This window comes from Frieseomelitta varia, unplaced genomic scaffold, assembly GCF_011392965.1.
Source record: "Frieseomelitta varia isolate USP_RPSP 00005682 unplaced genomic scaffold, Fvar_1.2 scaffold_355, whole genome shotgun sequence".
NCBI lineage: Eukaryota > Metazoa > Arthropoda > Insecta > Hymenoptera > Apidae > Frieseomelitta > Frieseomelitta varia.
The window spans coordinates 666,948-691,576 of NW_025110096.1; the positions used below are offsets into that span (position 1 = coordinate 666,948).

At 33.3% G+C, this 24,629-nt stretch overlaps 1 protein-coding gene across 1 annotated transcript; it reads left to right on the forward strand.

The window, feature by feature from the left end:
• Positions 1 to 248: 248 nt before the first annotated feature.
• Positions 249 to 21,100, forward strand: LOC122530808 (tRNA dimethylallyltransferase-like). The gene is made up of 7 exons (XM_043658119.1): positions 249 to 474; positions 4,334 to 4,374; positions 4,482 to 4,597; positions 19,075 to 19,171; positions 20,139 to 20,252; positions 20,542 to 20,739; positions 20,824 to 21,100. Exons 1-7 carry the CDS (start codon positions 249 to 251, stop codon positions 20,983 to 20,985), a joined length of 954 nt encoding a protein of 317 aa, XP_043514054.1. The 3' UTR covers positions 20,986 to 21,100.
• The last annotated feature ends 3,529 nt before the right edge of the window (positions 21,101 to 24,629 follow it).

Genomic DNA, 24,629 nt, shown 5'->3' on the forward strand with positions numbered 1-24,629 from the left:
TGATCGGCGCGTTAAATAATAAAACTACTGATTTATTCAGAATCATATCGATTTAAAATTGTAAATTGGTAACATAATTTTTGAACTAACGGAGCGTTTGATTGGCGAGTCATTTAAATAAATATATTTTTAGAAAATTGATTCATCTTGTGTGCGAGTTCGTTTCAAAACGCGTTCGTTTCAATTATAATTTTATGGGACATTATGCTATCATTTCACAATGATGCACGATAAAAACCAGTTAGTACATGGCACCTGACGTTAGAATAGTGAACAGTATGGACGAAAAAAGTGAAATCAATCTTAGACGCAGCGTTGCTCCTAGTATGAATATTAATAGCCATCTCGATTTGATATTCACGCGTTTTTATCTGATTATTGGAGCTCGTCGTTTCAACGGTATGTTAATGATCATCGTCGGTGGTCTGCCGATCATTAAAAATACAATAAAATATAATAAGAGTAAAGTGCAAGGTGAGAGAAAATAAAGAGGAGGAATTTTTGTTACTGTAGAAACATTTTCTTATTCTGTGGGATAAAATAATTATATAATGAAAACTGTGATTATGAATATATATTATTAGGTTACGGTTGACACTGTTTATTAGAAGTTCGAGATTCAAAAAATGAGAAGAATTGTCTATATAATATAAAATAAATATAAATGTTATATATTATGAAATATATAATAAATATAAAATAAATATAAATATTATATATTACAAAATATATAATAGATATAAAATAAATATAAATATTATATATTACAAAATATATAATAAGTATAAAATAAATATAAATATTATATATTACAAAATATATAATATATATAAAATAAATATAAATATTATATATATATCATAAAATATGTAATAAACATAAAATAAATATAAATATTATATATTATAAAATATATAATACATATAAAATAAATATAAATATTATATATTACAAAATATATAATAGATATAAAATAAATATAAATATTATATATTATAAAATATATAATACATATAAAATAAATATAAATATTATATATTATAAAATATATAATACATATAAAATAAATATAAATATTATACATTATAAAATATATAATAAGTATAAAATAAATAAAATTTGAAAGTCCAGCGCTGAAAAACTAAATTCTAATTTACTCGCATTATGATTCTATCAAGAAGTTTCTCAACATCGGAAATACTTCAATTATTGACAACACGGCGCACACGTTTCATTTTTTTTCTTTTTTTTCTTTTTACTAGAAGAACAAGACTAACAGAATCCTAATGAAACACGCGCAGAGGAAACAAACGCGTGTTTGCTTTCAGCAGGAGCGTGCTAACTTTTCAGACATACACTTTCCACGGTCGCGTGTAACTGTTTCGTGAAAACGTCTCGTTACATTCTAACGTTCGCGCCAGTTCAATTTGCTCAGTTTTATCGGAATTCCTTCGATGCCTTGGACTTTCGAAATTCGTACGTGTATTTAGCAGAGGGGAAATCGTCGACCGAACGGCTTGATCAAATGTTCGACGTGTTTTAAGGTGGGCGAAGATAACGTTATAAAATTATTCATAACTGGCCGTGGGACGATTCCATCGTATCGATTTATGACTTGTAAATTTAACTTGTGAATTTTTTTCTTCTGTGGCTTCTTTCTTTCATTTTTTCTACTGTTATCTTCGTTTCGATAAAACATTTTTAATTGCCGCTGAAACGATCATTAAACGTGATGAAATAACCACGTCGAGAGTCGTCATTGTTCGTGAAATTTCTCTTAATTAGTGGGACCAGGTTCTTTTTTTTTTTTTATTTAGAAAATAGTTGTTATTGAAAGGAGAAGATTTCAATATAACTTTGTTTGGATTATAATTGCAAAAAGTTAGATGTCTCTCTTCTAACTTCTTTCTTACGATGAAAATCTAACTGAAATTTTCGTCTTGCTCTTTGAAGCACTCGGAATTTATAATTTCTTCCTCTAAACTAAAAGAAGTATTTCTTCTAATTAAATTGGAAAAGAAATTTGTTTTTTCCTTTTCTATTTTAGAAAAATTCCCTACAGGACGTTACAATCTTTTCATTACCTTATCATGATTATATAAAATCCATAAAATCATTTCCTCAAAAATTTGCCAATGAAACATTTAGTTTTCAAACTTAAAATTAGAGAAAGTTACTAATAATTAGCAAATAACGAAGAATCTACGAATCAACTTAAGAAGCTTTTTTCTTCTCGAAATGAACGAAATTCCAGTTGCAAATAATTTTTGAAATAAATGATTGACCAAAAGTGTTGTATCGACATCGAAAGAAATATTCGAGAACCTGGTCCTTGAGAACCAAAGTGGCCAATCTAACATGATTAATGTAAACATGATTAATGTATCCCATCAAATATTCCGATGAATGACAGTAGTGCTTCGAACGCGACACACGTCGAAAATCGAGTCACGTCGAGGCGATAGTTTCGCGACATACCTGAGATTTTGCGCGAGCCACGGTTTCGAGGACACGGGCCTCCTCTAACGCGTTTCAGCTATTAGCAAGTACGTATCAAATGGCAAGGAACGAGCAGGAATGAGAGAGTGAGTCAATTTGAAAACCTGTCGAAGGCCACGATGGCCGTTCCTTCCTTTTTTTCTAATGGGCACGAGTTAGCCTTCGAGCCTAACCCGACTGTCTCATTGACATCGAATCGCTCCTTAACCGTGACCATATACTTCATTCAAATTTGCACTGAATTTTCGGTGGCATTTCAACACTGGGTTTCACGGTGTGCAATTCGACATGTTTCCGACTTTATGAGCAAAATTTGAACAGTTTTCACAACATTTTCCTGGCAATTTCTGTCGACTTTTATTAACAGATTAATATACACTTGAGGCCACTATTTTCTCAAACCTTCAATTTTCATACATGATGTACCTATGTATCTCTAATTTCATAAATTGTCCCAATAAATTTGTTTCGTTCGTGAAATTGTTACCCCAGCAATGGATATAAAAGTAATGTAAAAGTAGAAATCATAATACGGTAATATGATGAACATTTTATAACTATATAATTGATTTACGAATCCTGAACTTCGTTTGCGATCTTTTACAAAATAGTGCAATTTCTTTCTGTAACTTTCTACGTATTCTGATTAAAGGACATTGATCGATTCGATACCGAGAAATTGAAAAATGAGATTAGGTAATTTGAAATTGATTTGAAGATATTAATTAGCAGTGTCACTTAGCAGCTGCGATGGATGTTAAATTTATAATGTTACAATTAAACAAATTGATTTTGAATCGTCGTTTGGAGAAAAATTTGACATTGTTAGATATTTGCACAGTTTCACACTGATATGAAGAATATCTAGAAGTGACGAAATATATAGTTTTCATGTTCATAAATTACTAAAGGCATGCATCTTTGAAGCTGAAAACATTTGTACGTAAATTTTTTTTACACTCGACTGAAGAAATTTGACTGTTTGGAAGTTTAAATTGAAAAAGGTACCGTTCGCTTATGAAATAAATGAAAACTGATAAGAAGAATTGTTGAAAAGTGACTGTTCAACAGATCACGTAACAAGTGACTGTCTGGAAAGTGTGAAATTAAGTAGAGAACGCTTTCAAAGAGACTAAACACCCACGATGCCTCTGTCACGTTCGATTGCCGCCGATGCATTCGTGGGCGTGAAATGTGACATTTTCATGAAAAAACGTTGAGCACGTTGGTGTATTAAAATGTGATTGCGCTTACTTGTCGAACTGTCAGGACGAAAGAGAAAGGTATTTCATTTTTACGAAAACGAGGCTCTTATCCTTTTGCAGATCTCCTTAAAAATCAAGCAGATAAACGTGGAAATATATATACAATTTTATACGTAATATACATGTAAAATTTTTAAAAATTATTAATATTTTGTATCATTGAACTTCATATTAAACCTGTACGACGAATAAAACATATTAAATTAAATTAAAAAAAAAAAAACATTAAGTAAAATTTCAGAAAAATTAGATTTAAAACACTGTCGAGCTAACTCTAAAAAATTCGATCCAAACTGTTTTTTTTTTCTTTTTTAACGGAGGTTTAAATAAAAATAAATGAAATACAAAATAGTGGAAATAGTTTGGAAACTTTTAACACTTTGTCATTGGAAAATATCACGTTTTTTCCTCCAAATAAATCGTTCGTGCAAAGAACACGAAATCGCAGTATATTTCTTCATGGAAGCAAGTATCAAATCATAGGAAACACGATCAAGATTAAACTGGTCGCGAAAGATAAAAAAAGGAAAAAGAAAAAAACGTGTTGAATAGAAAATGACGGAATTAAGAAAAAAATATATATATATATATATATACAGTTCGTACAGTGGTAATTGGAAAGTAGCCGACGAAGGTTGTAATTTCTTAATATGGATGACACACGCCGATGAATTGCGGTGAATTAATTCGAGGCTCGTTTCTCCGAAATTGTTGCAGAATGTGCTGGAGGACCGTTTGGACAGCAGGGTCGACACGATGGTCGAGACCGGTCTGGTGCAGGAACTGCTTGACTTTCATCAAAGATACAACGAGCAACGGATTAAGTCCAACACGTAAGTGCACGAGTTATATCAGTAAGTGCTTCGCATCACGCGAGTCTGGTCTGCCGGTTCAAGGATTTATTATTCATTTTTCTCCTCTTTTCGTCGAGTCCTCCGATCCATGCTCGCCAGACCGTTCGACGAACCTGTTCGCTTGAAAATTTTCTTGCCGACCGCCGTAGCCTGTTCCCCTCGTTGAAAAGAATGAATTGATTGATCATGAAACTTTAGATTTATATATATATATATATATAAATTCTTTAATTCAGATCGATCGAATGAAATCGAACGATATCGAGTTAATTCCGACGATTTGTTCCTTCACTTTAAATGGAAAGTTCACAAAGAGTGGAAGAATTTAATTTAATAAGCGGTGTTGAAAATTTCTCTCGTGAAGACATAAATTAGCACTACGATGTTTCGTAGAATCAAAGGATTAATTTTCAAATATAAATATCTCTCTCAACCTTTTTAAATGCAGTATTTCCGTTTGAATGTACGGTCTGTTAACTTGATAACGTGCATAGCAATTGTTCTTTAAATCGCTAATTCCTTTTTCATGAAATTCATGCACAACGCGTTCCAATACGCACGAACGATAATGCAAATACCTTTGAAACACTGACGCTCCGTTATTACAAATTATACATCGTACAATTCTTCGCGAGTTTCGTCAAACACAAACGCCAAACAAAAAATTCCCAGAGCGAATTTAAAAATTCGCACAGTAGAAATTGCAGCTACTTCTCCACAGTTTTCATTCACCACTTGATCTTTCGTATATGTATACTCTCCTTAACCTCTTGCGCTGGAATGACGTGCACGTCGAGAATTTTTTGTCCCAAAATTGCAACATTTTCTCAGTTTTAAGTGTATTTAAATACACTTAAATAATAAATATGTTATTTAAGTATATAACATATTTAAGTATATTTAAATGTGTTATACGTTATATGTATATGTTATTTAAGTATATAACATATTTAAGTATATTTAAATATATTTATTATTTATTAAATATATTAATAATAATAAACTTATATTTAAATCCAGGCAGAACAAATGATAAGTTTACTTAATAATTTCTATTCAATGATATCATACCGACAAGTTCAGAAGAAAAAGAAAGCGACGAATTATTGTATACGGTTCGGTCACTCGTTATGGTCCGCGAACCAGTTGGCAGCGCAAGAGATTAACAATTCATTGCCGCTCGTATTCGTCGAAGGAAAAAACGAGCACGAAGCACCACCCTGGACCATTTTTTTTCTCGATCGATATTATACGAAGACAGCTCCACGTTGGGAAATTTTGTTTCCTCCCCCCAATTTTCTCTTCGAGTGAATCGAGAATAGTTTCTCTCTCTCGAAACGTCCGCTGTACGAAATTCGCGAGCCACGTGTGGATAGCGAGCACGTGATTCGTACGAGGCACGCCTTTGTGAATGAAGTCTCCGCTGCTGCCACGGCTCTCGCCTTACTCGCTTCCGGAAATCGCGAGCGCGTCGACCGGATGCCGAAGAAAAAATAAAGGAAGTAGCCAACCGCGAGGAAAAGCACCGGCCTTCGTGCGGCAGTGCACGAGTATCGCGCGCGACAGAACAACGAGGGGGGAAGAAACAAGGAAATGAAGAAGTGAGAAAGAGAAGAAAGAACATATAGTTCGAGTGATGAATCGCGTTATCTGTTGATATCTGGAAAGCTTCGTGCAGAGATTCTCAGACAGTTTTTCTTCAGAAAGACTTGCGGGGGGGATTTAACCTCTTGCGCTGGAATGACGTGTCATGCACGTCGAGAATTTTTTGTCCCAAAATTGTTGATATTTTCTCAGTTTTAAGTATATCTAAATATACTTAAATAATAAATATATTATTTAAGTATATAATCAATAAATATATTTAAATAGATTTATTTATAATTGTATAAATAAATGTATTTAAATATATTTAAATATATTTCTTATTTATTAAATATATTAATAAATATATTTAAATTCAGGCAAACGATAAGTTTATTATTTCTCAATAATTATTAATAAATATATTTATCTCAATAAATATTAATAAATATATTTAAACCCAGGCAAATGATAAGTTTATTATTTCTCAATAATTTCTAGTGGTATCGTACCGACGAGTTTAAAAGAAAAAGAAAGCAATGAATTATTGTATACGGTTTCGGTCACTCGTTATGGTCCGCAATCAGTTGCCAGCGCAAGTGGTTAAATGACGCAAATTGACGTAAGAATGAATTTCTTTCTTTTTTTTTTTCTTTTAGAATAGAAGTTGATCGACGTATAGAAATTGATCGACGTGTTTCCTTATTAAATATATATAACATATTTAATTTTGTGATATTTTATTGCGACGAAGTACAGTGAAAGCGTATTTTTCGTTTTATTATGTTATCTGGTTAGTTGTGTTATTTTAAATTCTTCGTTAATAATGTTCCACTTTAATTATTTAAAGGATTTATAGAAATAGAAACGACGATCGCTAGTGACCATCGTGGTCAGTCAATTTGTTAACAGATTCATTGTTAGTGATTTTTTTTTGGGTCCGTGGAAATATTCGACTTTTTTTCTTTATAATTTCCGATATCTTTGTGTCTTCTTTCTTTCTTACTTTCTGTAATAATTGATGTTGGAATTAGAATAGAATATTGGAATATTACAATTAGAATTAGAATATTAAAATCATTCGAGTACCCAGAGTGATTTCGATTCCTAATTTTTTTTTTTTTTCTTTAATAGGAATATACACATTTTCAGGGATTTGAATTTTTAAGGATTCTTTTTTTCAATTGTACTGAAAAATTGAAAGGCGATGTGTGAAATCATCCGTAGCAACATTCACTCTTTTTTATTCACCTTCTTGAAATTCTTTTCGGAATGCAGAGTGAGAAATTTGTCCGCACTTTTGCGCACGATTGTACCTTTGGAAAGCTGGGGGTTTTTTTTTCTTTCTTAAATCTCGAAAACGACTCGATATTGCGCGCGAGATTTTTGCAATTTACTGAGAACCACGGTGAAAATGAAAGTGAACAAGTTTCGGAATTTGAAGTGTATGCTAATGCACGGTCGTCAGGATGAGAAATGGCATATTTTTTTTTTACTAAATACGGTAACAGAAGGCGAAGAGATGCTATTTAAAAGCCTGTTTCACGTCGAATAAATAAAGCCGGCGCAAGGCATTGACAAAAGTTACGAGGTTTAAATGTATTCCTCTTAATTAGTTACAACCTTGCCAGCTCTGTACTGAATATTCAACAATGGGAATCGATATTTCAATAGTATTCTCAATGTGTTTGGCTAAAACAATATTCCAAGCGGAACTCAGGGTTCTCATTTCCCTCTTGCAACGCGCTACGTTCTCCATTCGTTTGTCGTTAATTTAATAATTTCATTAGCTCTTTTGCATATTTCGCTCATTAAAACTAGCATTGAACGACGTGACGTTAATTGAACATCATTTATTTATTTATTCAAGAACTTGTCTTGGCGTGCTGAAAAACATAGATAAAATATCTCTCCGGATGATTTTAAGATCAGAGAAATTGAATTGGTAAATGGATGAACGAGACGTGCATTTTCTGTTAGGTTTGACATCACTTGTATCGTTTACATATACTTGAACTCTGCGGACCTCCGCCGCTTTTTAGGCAAAGAATAAATAGTAAAAAATGTACGTCCTAGTAAAAGTATATGGTCAACGGCTGGAATAAATTATATAGAACGTAATTTATGTGTTCTCCTTTTTCTTTTTTTTTTTTCCTTTGTTCGAAACGAAGAATGGCCTACTAACATACATTTTTTTTTTTTTCGGAAACCTGGTTCGGAGACTGATTGTAAAATGAACGATTGACGTATTGAAATAGATTCCAAACAGGTTACTGAATACATTATAACCTATAAATTATCAACTTGCTCGCGATATTGAAAATTATAACCAATAAATTATCAACTTGCTCCTGCTTCCGTTATTTACATAGATATTTTCAAAAGCATATACTTTGAGAAAATGTAAAAAAAAAGAAAAAAAAAAGAAATTGACTTTTTTAAATCTTAAACGTCTTCGATATCACGAGCAATATAAATATTGCGAATACTAATAATAATACCAAACAAAAAACTCTGGAATACCAGTGGAAGAAAATTCTGATAATTTAAACACACAGGGGAAACTTCTCGAATGAAAACAAATATGAAAAGTCCTCGAAAATTCGCGAAAACCTCGCGACAGTAGATAACGAAAGAAAATTTCAAAAAGCACCCTCGCGTCTCGCGGCATTGGATAAGCGCTATAGGCGGGGCGAATGAAAACAATAAACCTGGTTTTTCCAGCCAGTTTATCGACAATGCAATTTTTCCATGGCGTGTACTGCTGCCGCCATGCTTAAATCGAATCTACACACACGGGCTTATCGCGTTACGCGTTTTCCCTCTTGCTAACGGTTCTTTGGCGCGTTTCGGTTCGCCCGTGATCCGGCGGAAAGGATAACCGGCGAGACTGGAAATACTTCATGCCCGCTGTCGATGCCATTTTTCCACTGTTGCTTAACCGGGTGAAATGAATTTCGAATGCCGGCCGATTGTGTATCGCCGCGGATAGAACGTTGCACAAGAGGTTCTCAGCGTCGTAACAGGATCACCTTGAATCCTGTTTCTAAATTACCAACTCGCTGAAAAATTTGCCTCTTTCCGTTGGAATGAGATCGCGCTGGCGTTACGTTATGTGCCTCGCGAAAATATTCGAACACCTGTCACCTGGGGGAAGATTATGAATTTTCATCGATGCAAGTGATGTCGATCGTGAGGATGTGCTCTCGTGTAAGTGATTTGTTCGATCACGTGTCATACAAGTATGAATGTATCATATGTTCGTAACAACTTTGTCTATTTAAAATCGTTTCCCGAAAAGATAACTCTTTCAAAGCAATGTGAAAATACATATAGAAGTTGTGTAAATTTATTTCAATCAACTTGTTATAGTTTTTTTTTTTTATAAAGTATCGAGCCTATAGTTTTCTCTCATTTTTACTCGTAGAATATGTTGAACGTCGTTTTACGACTCAGAAAATAGGAATAGTCTGTACAATGCGCAAAAATATAATGAAATGAATGTCACAGTAAAGTACTACTTGTTACAACATTTGGTAGAAGAAAGACAGAGTGTATACTTTTTATTTTCTTAATTGTATTCATAACATGATAATATGAATTATCGCGTGAAATCATATTCCTGATTGTAATATTAATTTATTTACGACAAACATATAATTATAATGTTTTATTAAACGTTTCCCTAATGATGTCTTAACATGTACATAATACGTAATATTCGTGAAAGGTGAATGGTATAGTAATATGAAAAAATTCTCAGGTGTAACAGGACGTCCATGAACGAAAATTCTACTCTGCATACGAGTCAATTTTCAGATAAGAGACATTCTATGACAGAAATTCTATTCTGCTGCATTTAAATGCTAGATCCACAGAAAAAGCACTCCGCTGCTACATTTTTCTCTTATCTCTCTTCTACTATCCTCTTCCATCAGCAATTCTTTCGTAAAAAATCGCTGACTACGTATGATGCTGGTTGATGGTTGTACACATAATTCGCACTGTAACACGGTAAGGTAGGATTTAACACGTTTCACCTGAGAAACATTCGCGTGTGCAAAATTACTCCACCTTCTGTTCATCGGGTGACATTGACACGAGAATTCAATAAAGTGTAATACTGTAATATTAAAAAGAAACTTAATTAATTAAAATATAATATAAATATAAGAAAATTTATAAGTAACAGTTTTTAATTTTAAAATTTTAGATTCGTTCAAAATTTAAGAACGTGTAATTCCGCTAATGTGCAAGCCGAAGCATATAAATGTGTTCCATCGTTCCATTGTTTTCAGTGAAACGTTGTCAGTGAACTATTCTCGAACTACTTGACTTTTTGCCATTGATACTCATCCAGATATCCGGTCAATTATCGTTTCCAAAGTCACTGTAGATTATCAATTTCGAACTATTCTCTTTTTTAAGTTAAACTACTTCTTAAAGATTCTGTTTAGATAGGTGATATTTGTCACCGCGAAGGACTTCAGCAGAAGCCGACGATAAGCCGAGCATTTCGCGTCTGCTACCTGATTCTCGTGGAATTCGATGAGTCGTTGAGAATGTTGTAAACCGAACCTTCGTCAAAAACTGTGTACTACGTTTTACGATCGTTTACAAACAACGCGAAATTCCAGATTCATAACGAATCCAATGCCCAAATACAGTGCCAATTAGAGATCGATAAGATAGACAGTCAGAGTCAAAAGTACGTCCTAAGAAAATTAACAGTGTCACAAAACTAAAAAGAAAAATTCAACTTATGTCGGCTGTACGCTAATGTATTTCTCATTCCATACCCTAACGTCACCCTCCTTGTACACACGTAACTCACCTTCCTTCCCTATTTCCTCCCTCTAATTCACACTCACCCTCCTCTTTCACCCTCTCTCTGTGACACACAAACACACCTTTCTCCTTTTTTTCTTTTTCCCCCGTTCTCATTCTCACCCTCTCGTTACTCTTTCTCTCTCTCCCTCTCTCTCTTTCTCTTTCACGCGTGCACCACTTTTTATCGCATTATATTCGCCCCCTCCATTTCCCTAGCGTGTACTCGCCCTTTTCGCTTCTCATTCCCAGCACTATCAGCCGACGAAACTCCCTTTCCGGCGGCTTGACGATCGACGCTTTAATCCCTTTCGACTATCGCTAATTATCGTACGTAGCGCGATCGCGCGCCGCTGCAGCTATGCAAATTACGCCGTCAGGTCAATTTGCAATCGGCTTCGCCACGGCACGTGCAGCGCGCGGTACGTAACCTGCAGCCAGTCAGAGGCTTCCGGGCTGAATTATTATACATCGACGTCTCGAAGGAATTGATGGGAACGGGGACTATTAGAAGGCATCTCGCTTGGTCACAAATTCATTTAGCGTGTGACGTCTACGCGACGAGCAACAACCCCCCTCGAGCATTTTGGTCTCATTTCGAGAATGTAAGCACGAGAGTGTGCTTAATTTTTTTTTGTAGGCGAGTATAACTCGACGAAAAGGCAGTAAACGCACTTGCTGTGAGATTGAGTTAAATTGTAACAAAATGACGAATCGTTTGGCGTTTTTCTTTTTTAATTTCTTATTGGTATTTTATTTTATTTTATTTTTTGAGAAATCATCGAGAGAAAGATTTTTTTAATGCTTCTGGAGATGTTTAAATTTCCGAAAATAAAAGTACTCTTATTTTCCCGGTGCATGATGATTAAAATGAGACTGAGTCGATTGTCGAGTGTGATTTTCTTTTTTTTTTTTTTTTTTTTTTTTTTTTAATATAATTTAAAGTGTCTAGAGTAGAGTATTTAAACCAATTTAAAGTATCGATAATTTTTTATCATTATGTATTTATCAGTTATGCTCTTCAGTTATGTTCGTTTCTCTTTGTATAGTTAATGGGGGAAACAATAACGTTTACTGGTAAATGACATAAAGTTTGAGAAATAAGTGGTTTTTAAAAGCACCATAATTCCTTAAAATTTAATTAATTGAACTATGATAGATATCTGTGGAAAAAATTAACGTCTTTCACGTCATGAATTTGTTTAGCGTATAATTTGTACGCTATATGATGCGAGGGATGAAAGTTGTTCATAAGAAAAAAATAACTTTCAGTGGTAAATAACGTAAAATTTAAATAATAAGTGATTCTTGAAAAATGTCATAATTCCGTAAGATTAATTGGACTACGAGAATGTTAGCGTTTTCCAAGTCAATTTGTTTTCAATATATGGCGGAGGGATGAAAATTATACCTTTTCTATAATTGACAAAGAAAACTGATGTTGACTGACAGATAACGAAGTTTAAAAGATAAATAATTTGAGGAGCACCATAGTTCCATTTTATGAAATTATATCGTTCAATCTACTAACTCTATATTTAACGTATGACGTTAACTCTGTTGGTTTCTTGAGTAGCGTACGATGATTCATTTTCTAGTAAACTAGGAAATCTACTTACAGAAGGTATTGTTTGCTGACTAAATATTCTAGTCATCTGCGGAATAAAGAAAACCTATAGAATATTTTACGAAAGTTAATATAATAAGTTAGATTCACTGACAACTTATGATTCGAGTATAATTTCTAAGAGGTGGTAGAAACAACAGAGAAATAGTAGAAGTTGTTTAAATACTCTACTAATTCATTTGCAATTCATGATTCAAATACAATGTTGAAAACACACGTACAAAAAAAGGACGTGTGTAGAATACAGCGACGACTGATAAAAATATTTTGATAGTCTTTATAGCTACAACATTACTGGCAAAAAGTTCCCGATAAAATACCAAGCACTTGTCTTTTAAAACGTTGAAATCTTTCAGGTATAAAATATTGTTGCATTTATTTGATATATAATATTTTTATGTGCAAATATAAATATAACATGATATTTAAGAAATAGAGAACTAACCATTTCAATTGAATTTTCTTATACGAATGTTTTTAAATATACTTTCGGATCGAAAGCTTTTGGATAATAAATATTCGTGACGAATATTTAAATAAAAGAAAAGGAAAAAATTCGCAGAAGTCACGTGCCACAAACTTCTTCACGCGAGCTTGACAATAATTCTGCACGTGTAAGGAACAAGTTCATTATATTTTGCGCCGTATAACGCAGGAACAGCCTCGCGTCGAAATATTTTCTTAATGATTATATCGTCTGAAATTATCGGACCTTCGTTTCCATTTTTTTTTTCTTTTCTCTCCATCTCTCCAACGTTTTGCAAGTTTCTTTCGCGGTTTCGCTCCTACTTACTTACGTAGCACGTAATTCAGCAAGTATCGCGTCTCGTATTATGCAAATGCTCCTGTTCGTCGGCCCTGGCTGCTCGACTTCTGCCGGATGTGACGTCAGTGCCTGAAACATCAAAGTTTCAAAAGGCAGGTGTGATTAATATGTAGTTCACTAATAGAGCAGAGACCAGATCGATTAATTACACGAAGCTTTTAACGACGACGAACAAGTCATGCACGTTGACTACATCTTCGATCCTGCGACTTGTTTGTTCATTTTCATCGATTCAACATTCGAATACTCGAATAAATTAAGTATTAACAAATATTTGCACATTATGGTAATTGCATCGGTGTTTTTACAGTTTGTGTTTTTACGTTTAAGTGTGTGTGCTAGCACAGATGGTTTTTTGACACAGTCGAAAATAGTATTAAGAGTCTTTTTGACAGGTTTTTTTCGTGTTTTTTTTTTTTTAGATATATTTTGTAATATATTGTAATATTTTGTAATTATTGTTTGTTCCACAAGATTCCAAGATTGAAAGAAATTCTTTAATTTTTATAATAATAATTTAATTTTCAATTTTTACAGTAATAATTCAATTTTTAATTCTTATAATAATATATTAATAATTCTGCGAATAATTTCGAATTTTGAATTAATAGATTTTATTTGAACTCGACATTTATAAAAATCCTTTAATAAAGACTCAGATTTCATTGAAAAACTAATTTCAAATTGCACGTGATAATAATCTAAACTCCTGAAGAGTAGATGAATTTTTATTTCGGCATGAAATATTTACGAATACAATATAAAAAGAACACGGATTTTCCTCCGTGCATTCTTAAAACTTCTACTTCGTCGAGTATTTTGAGCATTTCATTGATATACGAAGAAACAAAAATAAAAAAGAAGAAACCCGTTATAATATCTATGTTACCATTTGCCATATTTCTCGTGAATCTGATCGTCCGATTATCCCTCAATGCCACGTATGTAATTTGCATTTACATGCAAATTAAATATCTTTCGCTCATTATAAATGACTTCGTTAATCATGATACTCCTGTTAATCGGGATGAGATATTGATAACGCGTGACGCGTGCAGCAAATGTAAATCAACCTGCGACTATTAATCATAGGAAAACCAGAAAGTAACCTGTTTTTAAGTAACGTTTCCGAGATCTTTCTCTCGTCATGTGAAACGTCTTGAGAAACACTGTTGTGTTTAGTTAATCGATCAGTTTCAATCTTCTCGGTTTCATGATTTTCCCTTCCTTGAAATCGTATTTCATCTGTACGTTTTGTACGATATATGAAGAGGTGTCCAAACATTCAACATTTCGAATTTTTCAATTTTCAGACAATTTAAGAGATCTTCGACTTTCGAATTTTTAATTTCGCCTCCTAAAATTACTTTCTCCGAAACTTTCGAAGTTTCGGAATATTCGTCACTTTGAATCTTTTAATATTAATATTCTACTTTTTGGACTTGCATATTTTAATTGAAACTTTCGGATTCTGAAATTTCCAATATTCAAACATTCCGATCATTCCGAATTTTTAAGTAATCGAACATTCAAGTATTCGTACGATCAAATGTTTCGCATTTCAAGAATTTCGAGTGTCCAAATTTCTCATTTCCTCACACGACGATGTGTAAGTACGACGTATCACAGGATACATCTCTGCGGTGTCACACGGTTACGTAAAATGCAACATAGTAGGAAAATGATATGCCCGATGAAATTGTATGAAATGACGCGCATAAAATTACGCGCGTTAAAATAATGTCAATGCAGACGAATTTCACGACGAAACCTGCAGCCATAATAAACTTTTATTCGACGCGATACTAGAAGAAGCCCGCGCGAAAGATCATGTGCATCAAATAAATAAAATTGTACGTATCTCTACTAATTGCGTGCAAGTGTTCGAATATATTAAAAACTAATTGCTTCAACTTATTGATCGATCTCTAGCATGTCCTTGGCGTATGAACATATTAATTGCAGTCGCCGCGTTAAAATTATGTAAAAATCAATGAATTTCTATCACGTGTTCAAATACGAACTGGTAATATACATACATAATGTATCTCGTATAAATCTGATAACCTTTGTCGCGTGAAAAAAAAAAAAAAAAAAAAAAAAGAAAAAAGAAGCAAATGACATTCATTTGCCTGCCTGGCAACAAGTAGTAGAAATAGTTCGGTGGCATTTATGTATTCCGTGATAATGATTACTGTCACTCGCCTGTTATCTTAATTACTTTTGCCACTATCGTCGTACTTAGGCGTTGTCATTATCAGCACGCACCTGTTATTGGCATCGGAATTATCGTGGATCGTTGCAAGAATGTTAACGCATTTCTGATTAATTTTCGATCGCCTATCTAGCATGAACATCGATATCGATATATTGGCGTTAGTAACAATTCTTTCTCTCTCTCTCTCTCTGTCGAAAATCATAATAATCGTGTGATTTTTAGATAGAAGCCATATCGTCGATTGAGAACAGGAGCTGGCGTGACACGTGCATTTGGCACGGTGGAAAATTAGCGTGATCTTCGATATATGCATGATGCAACAAGCGAGAGAAAGGGTTGAGAGGGGTTTTAAAATGATGTCAAGTATCGAAATGTCGCGGGGTTGGTCGATTTCCATTCGTTTGGGTTAGGTTTACAACAGCGGGTGAAAGATTCTTTTATTGTATATGCAGAATGTTGGAAAAGATTGGAGGAAAGCGATTAATTTTTATCTAGGATTTTTCGAAAGTTTTGTGTGACTTGAAGACTCGTATGGAATGTTGAAAGTTAATTAAAGATGTTGAATGAAAATATGAAAGAAAAAGAAACTCGTGCTAGCCAAAAGTGTGCTGTTATTTTATATTTCACAGATTCCAAGAATTTTAGAAATAATCCGGCAAAATTCGGTTATCTTCGGAAAGTTAGAGTTGAAATTAGATATTAGGATTAATTACTAAATATAATTACCAAACGATAGAAATGTTTGGAGTTTTTATTCAGCAATGACATGGATATTAATGGGATCTAAATGACTAGACACTAGACAGTTATCATTTTATAGAATCAGCAAACTTTAAATTTAAAAGCTCATTTACAAAAACGTACGGTATGTTCTTTTTTATTCGTGAATGATCTTTATTTTATATTCTCTCAGTCAGCTATTTCTTTTTAATTTGTCTCAAGCCTCATCGAATTGGCAAAAATGCAATTAAATTAATTTGATCTCACATTGAATCAGCGTTGGCATATACAACTTTCGATACCTCTGTATGTCGAAATGTTATTTCTTTACTCGTGTTTATTGAATTTACTTTGATACGAAGATATCAAAATGTATCTAACTTTAGAGATTATAACATTTTCCAGCAAATGAATTGCAAGTTACAAAATAAACTGTAAGAGTCAGAAACGAAGAAGTAATTGTAGAATTTTACGAAGAGTAATTATTTATTTTCGTATAGAGTAGATAAACTGACATTGAGGGTTTTGAAGAAAAATGATTTTCGAGAAAATGTTAACTTTTCATTTTAGTTTTTTTCTAGTGGTGCCATTAATCTTCGTTTGTAACGTGGTTCCGTATTTTTGGTGTTGAAGTTAGTGATGTGTCGTATTTTTGACAGGCACGTTGTATGATATCGTGATAAAAAATGATGTTGTTGTCATTCCGATATAGTTGTCTAAAATCTGTCTAAAAATATCGTAAACTGTCTATTTAAGTATTTATTACAGGAAAAATAATACGTCCTTGCAGCGAGAAATATTTCTTTAAAGTGAACCTCTTGGAACTCAAATTTCTCAAGATCGTTGTCTTATTTCGCCGTGCGATTGAAATGCTTATAATTTTATAATACATACGTTCGTGAACTGAAATGAAAGAATCACGTGACGCTAATTTCACAACAAATCAAGGTCTAAACGACGTAAAGCCATACAAATGACATAATACAATTGAGATTTAAAATTTAGGAATATCACGTTACATACATAGAATCTAAATTGTACGATACTTAGTCAAAATGAATTTTCCATAAGAAACCATGATTACACATCGATCGATCAAAAGTCCAAGTGATACGAGCCACAGTCTTGTAAGCGACATAATCCACTTGAGACATCGAATCTACGAATACATCGGCGATACTTTACCTAAAATTATTTCTAACTATTCTCTATCATCAGCAACAAGCTGTTCGAAATGAATTTTCCACATTCAACGTAACATGAACTTAAAGTCTAATGAATCGCATCCTCCGGTTGCAAATTCTCGCACGACAAACCACGACCATAAATCCAAGGTGATATAAACCACACTAGTTAGCCACATGAAAACAACATAAGTAATCCACTTCGGCAATTACAAATTCACGTGTATCGCACTACTGTACAGAGCTTGCTAGCCAAAACTATTCTTAATCGTATTTTTGACTCGTGCGTAGCTGTATGAAACGGCCGTTTCCATCGTAACACCATTCGCGTGATAGGTGTGCGTGCACGTACACACTCACACCACCGTCAGGTTTTAATTTCTGCTCGCAGGTACTTACGTACATATTTGGCATTGACACGTGTGCGAGCAAGTGAGCCGTGGCCGCGCTGCGCCGACTTTTCCCGCCACGTAAGCTCGGCCTCGCCTCGCCTCGCCACGCTTCGCCTCGCTCGCTATCACCATCCAGCCGTGATAAGACGGTTGGCCTGTAAAATGTAGTCTTTCTCGTTTCCTCTCACTCATTCGCTCACTCTCTCTCACCGACCGAGACACGATCGCCACTCGAGAACGTGAACCGAGAAAGAACGTGTTGGTAAGGCGCCGGTTAAAGACGATGAAGCATAGACTTTCGCAAATTTCATCCGTAGCAATTGGATATTAGAAGTTTTTTTTTTTTTAAAGATTAGGTATTTCAGTTTTCTTTTTCTTTTTTTAGAAATTAGAAGATTAACGTTCTCTTACGTTTCTGTGACATTTATTTCGTTCAATACAGAATTGATAATATTCATAAAATTGCGACTCAGATTGATTAGCGTGATTTCATTGCAAATGGCATTGTATGCTTATATCTCGAGAAATACTGATTTAATCTAGAAAACAGATTTTTTTTTTTTTTGTGCTTTTAATATTCAATCTGCAGCTCTTTCCTATTACCAAAAACATCCCTCTTTCACTACTTTTTTTAATATTCCTGCAGTCTCCTGTTATTACCAAACCATCCATTCTCTTATTATTATTTCAATATTTCAACCAACGAAACCTCGCAATTATTCAGAAAAATCGTTGCAAATGATTGAAGAAAACTGTCCGTACGAACCGAAACGAAGCCCGAACTCTCTGAATTGTCCAACTCCCTCAACTCCAAACACTCTCTCTGACCAAAGAAGATTGTAATTTAATCGAAACGATTCATTATCGCGCAAACCGCGAGCAAAGTAGTCGGCAAGAATTAATTAGCGCCAAAAAGAGAAGGATGGAAGAAGAGGAGAAAGAGGAGGATGATGAAAAATGGGGCATAAACGGACAGGCGAGGGGATCGGACAGGGAGAGGGATGTTGCTGTGGAGAATGGAATCGGCGCGAGCGAGGCGAAAGAGGCCGGCACGATTCGGCGAATGTTTACATTCCAGGTCAGCCGATTACACGACGGGCATCTTTCAGAGCATCGGCTTCAAGGAGTTCCACGCTTACCTCGTGCTGCCCGAGGAGGAGAAGCGAGAGAAAAAGGTGAGCAGAAGCGGCGAACTGCGACGTTCGTCACGTTCCTCGCCGCAGCTGCGCGTCGTTGTTGCACGACCCAGACGTTTTATTATATCTTTTAGAGAAAGGGAGTGAAAGAGTGAAAGAGAGAAAGGGTGAGAGAAAGAGAGAGAGAGAGAGAGATAGAGAGGGGAGAGGGCAAATCGAAGGGGCGAGCTTTAAGGGGATGCTCGAAGATCTTGTTGGATGTGGCGACTCGAAGAGTGGAGAATTCGTTTTCTTTCTTCCTTTTTCTTTTTTAATACATTGTTATATCCTTTTCATTTGAGTGCTTTTGAACGCGAGTCTTTTCTGATTAGTCCTCTCATATACACACGTACATGAAATGGGGTTGTTCGAGCCTAACAGAAGTCAGATTGCTCAACTTCATTCTTTATTGATCTGCCTTACACTCTGTGAATGTTGTAGTTAAGCCTGACAGAAGTTGGATTGATCAACTTCATTTTTTATTGATTTCTCTTGTACTATTCTATATGGATTATTTGAATTTGAGCTTAATCGATGCCAAATTGATCAACTACATTTTTTTTATTGATCTATCTTATGGTAATCATAAAAGTATTCAAGTATGGTATTCATAAGAGTTCCTTCATTTCTTTCCACCAGTGTACGTAAAATACATAAATTTTCAAGTCGGAACTACTATTTTTATAAAGAAGCCGATATTCTAGTGATGTGACTTGTGAAAGAAGAGTCGTGTATGATTGAAGAAGAGTGAAAGAGTTATGCATGCTTGAAGAGTTTATTACTATTAATATTGTTTGAATGGTGACGTGTGTGAAACTAGATACATTATGATGATGATTTCTTCTTGCATCTGGTATGTCAGTTGCCTGAATTGTAAAAATTAATAACAGTTCAATATGAAATTTGCATTATGTTTAGGCGTGTTATGTTATACTGATATATAAGGAAGAGTATGTTTTATTTATAGGGGCAGGAATTGTTACAAAAGAGCATTGAGGATCTAAAAATGGTTACAAAAAGATACGCAAAGAAGCAGGAAAAATGGATTCAAAATCGCTTGATTCGTCGCAGTGATAGACAGGTATGAATCGATTCTACAAAAATCTTGTTTATTGACAGAAACTTTTTTTTTTTTTTCATTCTAACGGGACTTTCAATTTTATGAATTTCTATTATTATTAACAAAAGTTCACATCAAAAGTTTTATTTCTAACTTCTGCAAAATATTGCTACGTTTTAATTGTTGCACGCGAAATATGATTGTTAATTACATGGTGTGACAATTAGTTAAAGACGATTTACCGATAAAAGATCTATAAATCTATAGACTGTTCTTTGAGAAAAATTCTTAATTAATTAATTAATTGCAGGTACCGCCAATTTATGTATTAAATTGCACAAATGTGGATCAGTGGAACAGTCGTGTCTATGAACCAGCTGTGGCAATAATCGAGGCTGTATTGAAGGGTGAGAAACCAGAGCAGAAACCTGTAAATGAGACGTTCACAGGTCCTGTGGAAAACCAAATATTTCACGATAGTAGCAACGCCGAAAAATATTATTGCGATGTAAATTCTTGTTACTCTTTCAGTTTTTAATCGTTGATATGATTATTTTTCGATATGAAGAATCACAGAATATTTTCTTCACAGATCTGCGAGAGGATATTTATAGGTGAATTTCAATGGAACCAGCATCAACAAAGTAATAAACATAAGAGGACTTTGAGAAGGAAACAAAGATTGGAAAAACAAAAAAAGTTGGAAGAACAAGAAAAGTTGGAAGAAGAAAAAAAGACTGAAAAAGATCTATGATAAAAATTTATATACTCCATTCCGTATGCTGTGATTCTATTTTGTAAAATACTTTGAAAAAAATAGTATATTTTATGCTTATAGTTTTTATTGTACATAAAAATGTTTGGAATATCGATTTATTTGCTTTATTACCCTTTTAGATCATTGTTATTTTAGAAGCAAATGTTTTGTTATAAAGTAAGAAAATGGTTACCTTCTTATGATAAGTAAGAGTTCTTTCGATTTTTCAGCTGATACCACAGACGAGATATGTAATAATTTTAAAATTTTAATTTACTGTATGTAAGGCATTATCTCCACATTTCAATATTTGATAAAATTGTAATGAATTTCAAAAATCACATTTTTAGCGCATTCACTATTTGATCAACTTTGATAGTTTTACTTGATGTAGTTCAATTCACTACGTTTAAACGTAGAGTGCGCTAAAAAAACAGTGATTTTTTTTTTTTTACTATGTCGGTATTTCAGGTAGGGAACTAATAAACGAACTAACATGATTTTCTTCCAAATATATACGTAATAAAAGCAAATTATTGGTCTATATAATTAAAATTAATTATTTTCTTCAATATAAGTAGAAAGCGGTTAGTTCCTCTATTTCACCACAACGCGGCGCTAGTATTTGTTACCGCGAAAACATGATAAAACAGACAAATTTTCATTTCCGAAAAAAAGTGGTTTAATGAATTAAATTGCACATTTTCGTTTGTTAAATGGATCTCCAGGTTTTTTATACTCTATTTCAAGCATAAAATTATACAAAAATGAATTTTTTTGAAAATAATATCTCTAACTTACCGATAGATAGTGCAACTCGTGTCCACAGACGAGGTCAATTTGCATTAATTGCAAAAATACCTCAATTAAGAGGAATAATTTGTAAAGGTTTGAAATTGTGTAGTCCATTTAAGAAAAGTTTTGTTGTGTGTTCCATTTATGTCTTAAGATGTATTAATAAAGATTTTCAAAATTTTTCATTGCTAAATAAGACAGCGCGGACAGAAAATGCTAACGAGTGCTTATACGAATATTTTCTGTTTCTTTGTATCTTTTTGTGTATCACTGGGCGCAAAATCTGTTTTTAGTTAATTTCTAATCTGTCATTGTTCTTCTTTAAATGTTTCTGATTACAGGGGCACTTAACCTCAATATAATTAACCTTAAACTGTGGGTTTCCCCATTCAGAATGTTTCTTCCAACGCTCATACGCTCTCATACGCTCAAGCTGCTTAGCAATCATATCCCAGATCACTTTCATTAGAGAGGGTTTAAATATGCACTGATCCAGAATACACAAGCATTTTGAGTTTACTTTGTCAGATGTATATCTAATTTGAAGATATTTCAAACTTGAATGCATCCAAATAAATTATGATAATACAACTTACTATATCTATCCATAGAAAAAGTAGCGTACTTCTTATGCAGGTAAGAAAGAAGATCGTGTGGCTAAATTCTGCAAAAACTTTGATTCCCAGCCACTGCTTTCATACAATTCTAGCCCATGTTACAACAAAATAGTCGATCCAGTGGTCAAAGTTGAAATCTTTTCCTGCTTTACATTTATTGCAGATTTTTACTACATCATTACCTTGGATACATAAACTACAAGCTGAAAACATCACAAAACATCCTACTGCTACCTCAAAGATGCATCAAGAGAAGACTTACTAATTTTAGCTTGTCCAACAACTTATTTTAGTGATTTGAATGCTATGAATATTACAGATATAATGTATGTAAAGCAGTCGTTCCTACCAAAGAAATCAAGAAAGCCAAAATAGCTTACAGGGCAAAGATTTCCCTAGAAGAAATCTCTTTGCCATTGCTGCCTGTCAAGGACTACATCTCAGGTCCTACTCAAAATCACCCAGTGATTTGCCAGAGTTGTCTATAGTTCCTATTAGATACACAACAATACCAAAATCCAGCATTTTGGACGTTAAGAATTCTATTATTAAATCAAGAGAATTGAGTCGCTTATTTTCTAGTTTACTGTACAAATATTGCTGTAATAAACCTCAAATGAACTTTCCAAAGCTTTAAAAATGAGAAAAAAAAAAAAATAAGGGATAGCCCAGATCACAGACGAGTAGACTTAACATGAAATGTATTTTTTCGTTTCATGTTCATGGGATTCTAGGTTCCCATTACAATCTTGGTACCACATCTTGTAATATCGATTTATGTGATATGAGTTTTGGAAGTTTTTACAATGCTACTAATGAAAATCAAAAAATATAGACAGTGTTGTTGCATCTGCTCCGAGAATAATTTATCAGATTGAATACAGTGATACTTGATCAGTAAAAGAATAGGAATGTAATATGAAATATAAAATAAAAATATAAAAAAATATATAACGATTCGGAACAGGAATAAAAATTGGGACGAAAAATTTATTATGTATTTGATCACTTATATCTATCTAAAAGTATTAGAAAAAATTGATTGAAATTGTATTTTTATTTTATCTTATATAAAGGATTGGACGTCTTAAATATTTCTATAAATGTTATTACATTTCACCTAGGACGTTCGAAACGCGCGCGTATTCTTAACGATTACAGCGCCACTACACGATAAAATATGTAATACATTTCCTACGATTCTTGAACGTAATCGATATTTTTCATGATCGATTTTTAAACGCGAAACATGGCGGAATATACCTCACCTGTAAAGAAGGTAGTGATAGTTAGATAAGTGAAGTGTTGTGAATTTTAATAGTAAAAACTTGTATTCTTCGCTTCATTTCATTGAGATCTGTTATTATCAAAAAAGTGTATAATTTTTAATCCCCTGAAGTAAGATTTAATCACGTAACTATTACATATAATGTTCAACAATTAAGGATATAATAGCATATAAATATTTATATAGAACATACTATGCTAACAGTTATTTATTGTACCAAAATTTCAGTTCTACGCAGTACAAATATTGTAACCTTGTAATTGACTGACTACACGGTTATATATGTATATATATAATATATATTTTATTATATGTTTTTACACACTTCTATCATAACATTTTCTACTTATTTGTTGATTCTTTATCATCACACTGCAGTTCTTAACAATTTTAATATTGAATTCAACAATAATTTATTAAGAATGTATGTATTTAATAGTTAAAATATTATTTTTATTATGTAATATAATAAAATTTTTCATGTCTCAATTTAAAGTATTGACTATTTTTCATCAGGTGTGTGAATATTTTCGTTCTTTTTTAAAAATTTCTTATGAATTTTATGAATTTGATATTTCATTTTTTACCAGGATTCTTTTATTTCTGACCAGAAATTTTTATTTTCTATTCCAAGGTATCATTTCGTGCAAAACGCACGATTGCAGCGCCCCAACGGTAAAATATGGAATATATTTCCTACGATTATCGAAATAATCGATATTTCTCACGATCGATTTTTAAGTGGCAAACATGGCAGAAAGGAGCACGTACCATCCGTAAAGAAGAAAGCTTTATCTAGAAAAGTCATCCAGAAAGAAGTTTTTTCCAACAGTTCTCAGGTAGAAATATAAATCAACGGCTACTAGATTTCTGTTTGTGTTGTGAATTTTTGAATTAAAACATACATTTTCAATTAAAACTTGAATTAAAACTTATGGCTT

Coding starts and splice junctions, on each gene's coding strand:
- LOC122530808 (XM_043658119.1), top strand. CDS start 249: ATGGCACCTGACGTTAGAATAGTGAACAGTATGGACGAAAAAAGTGAA. Junction 4,375..4,481: donor TATATACAGTTCGTACAGTG/GTAATTGGAAAG, acceptor AAATTGTTGCAG/AATGTGCTGGAGGACCGTTT. Junction 19,172..20,138: donor AGGAGAAGCGAGAGAAAAAG/GTGAGCAGAAGC, acceptor TTTTATTTATAG/GGGCAGGAATTGTTACAAAA.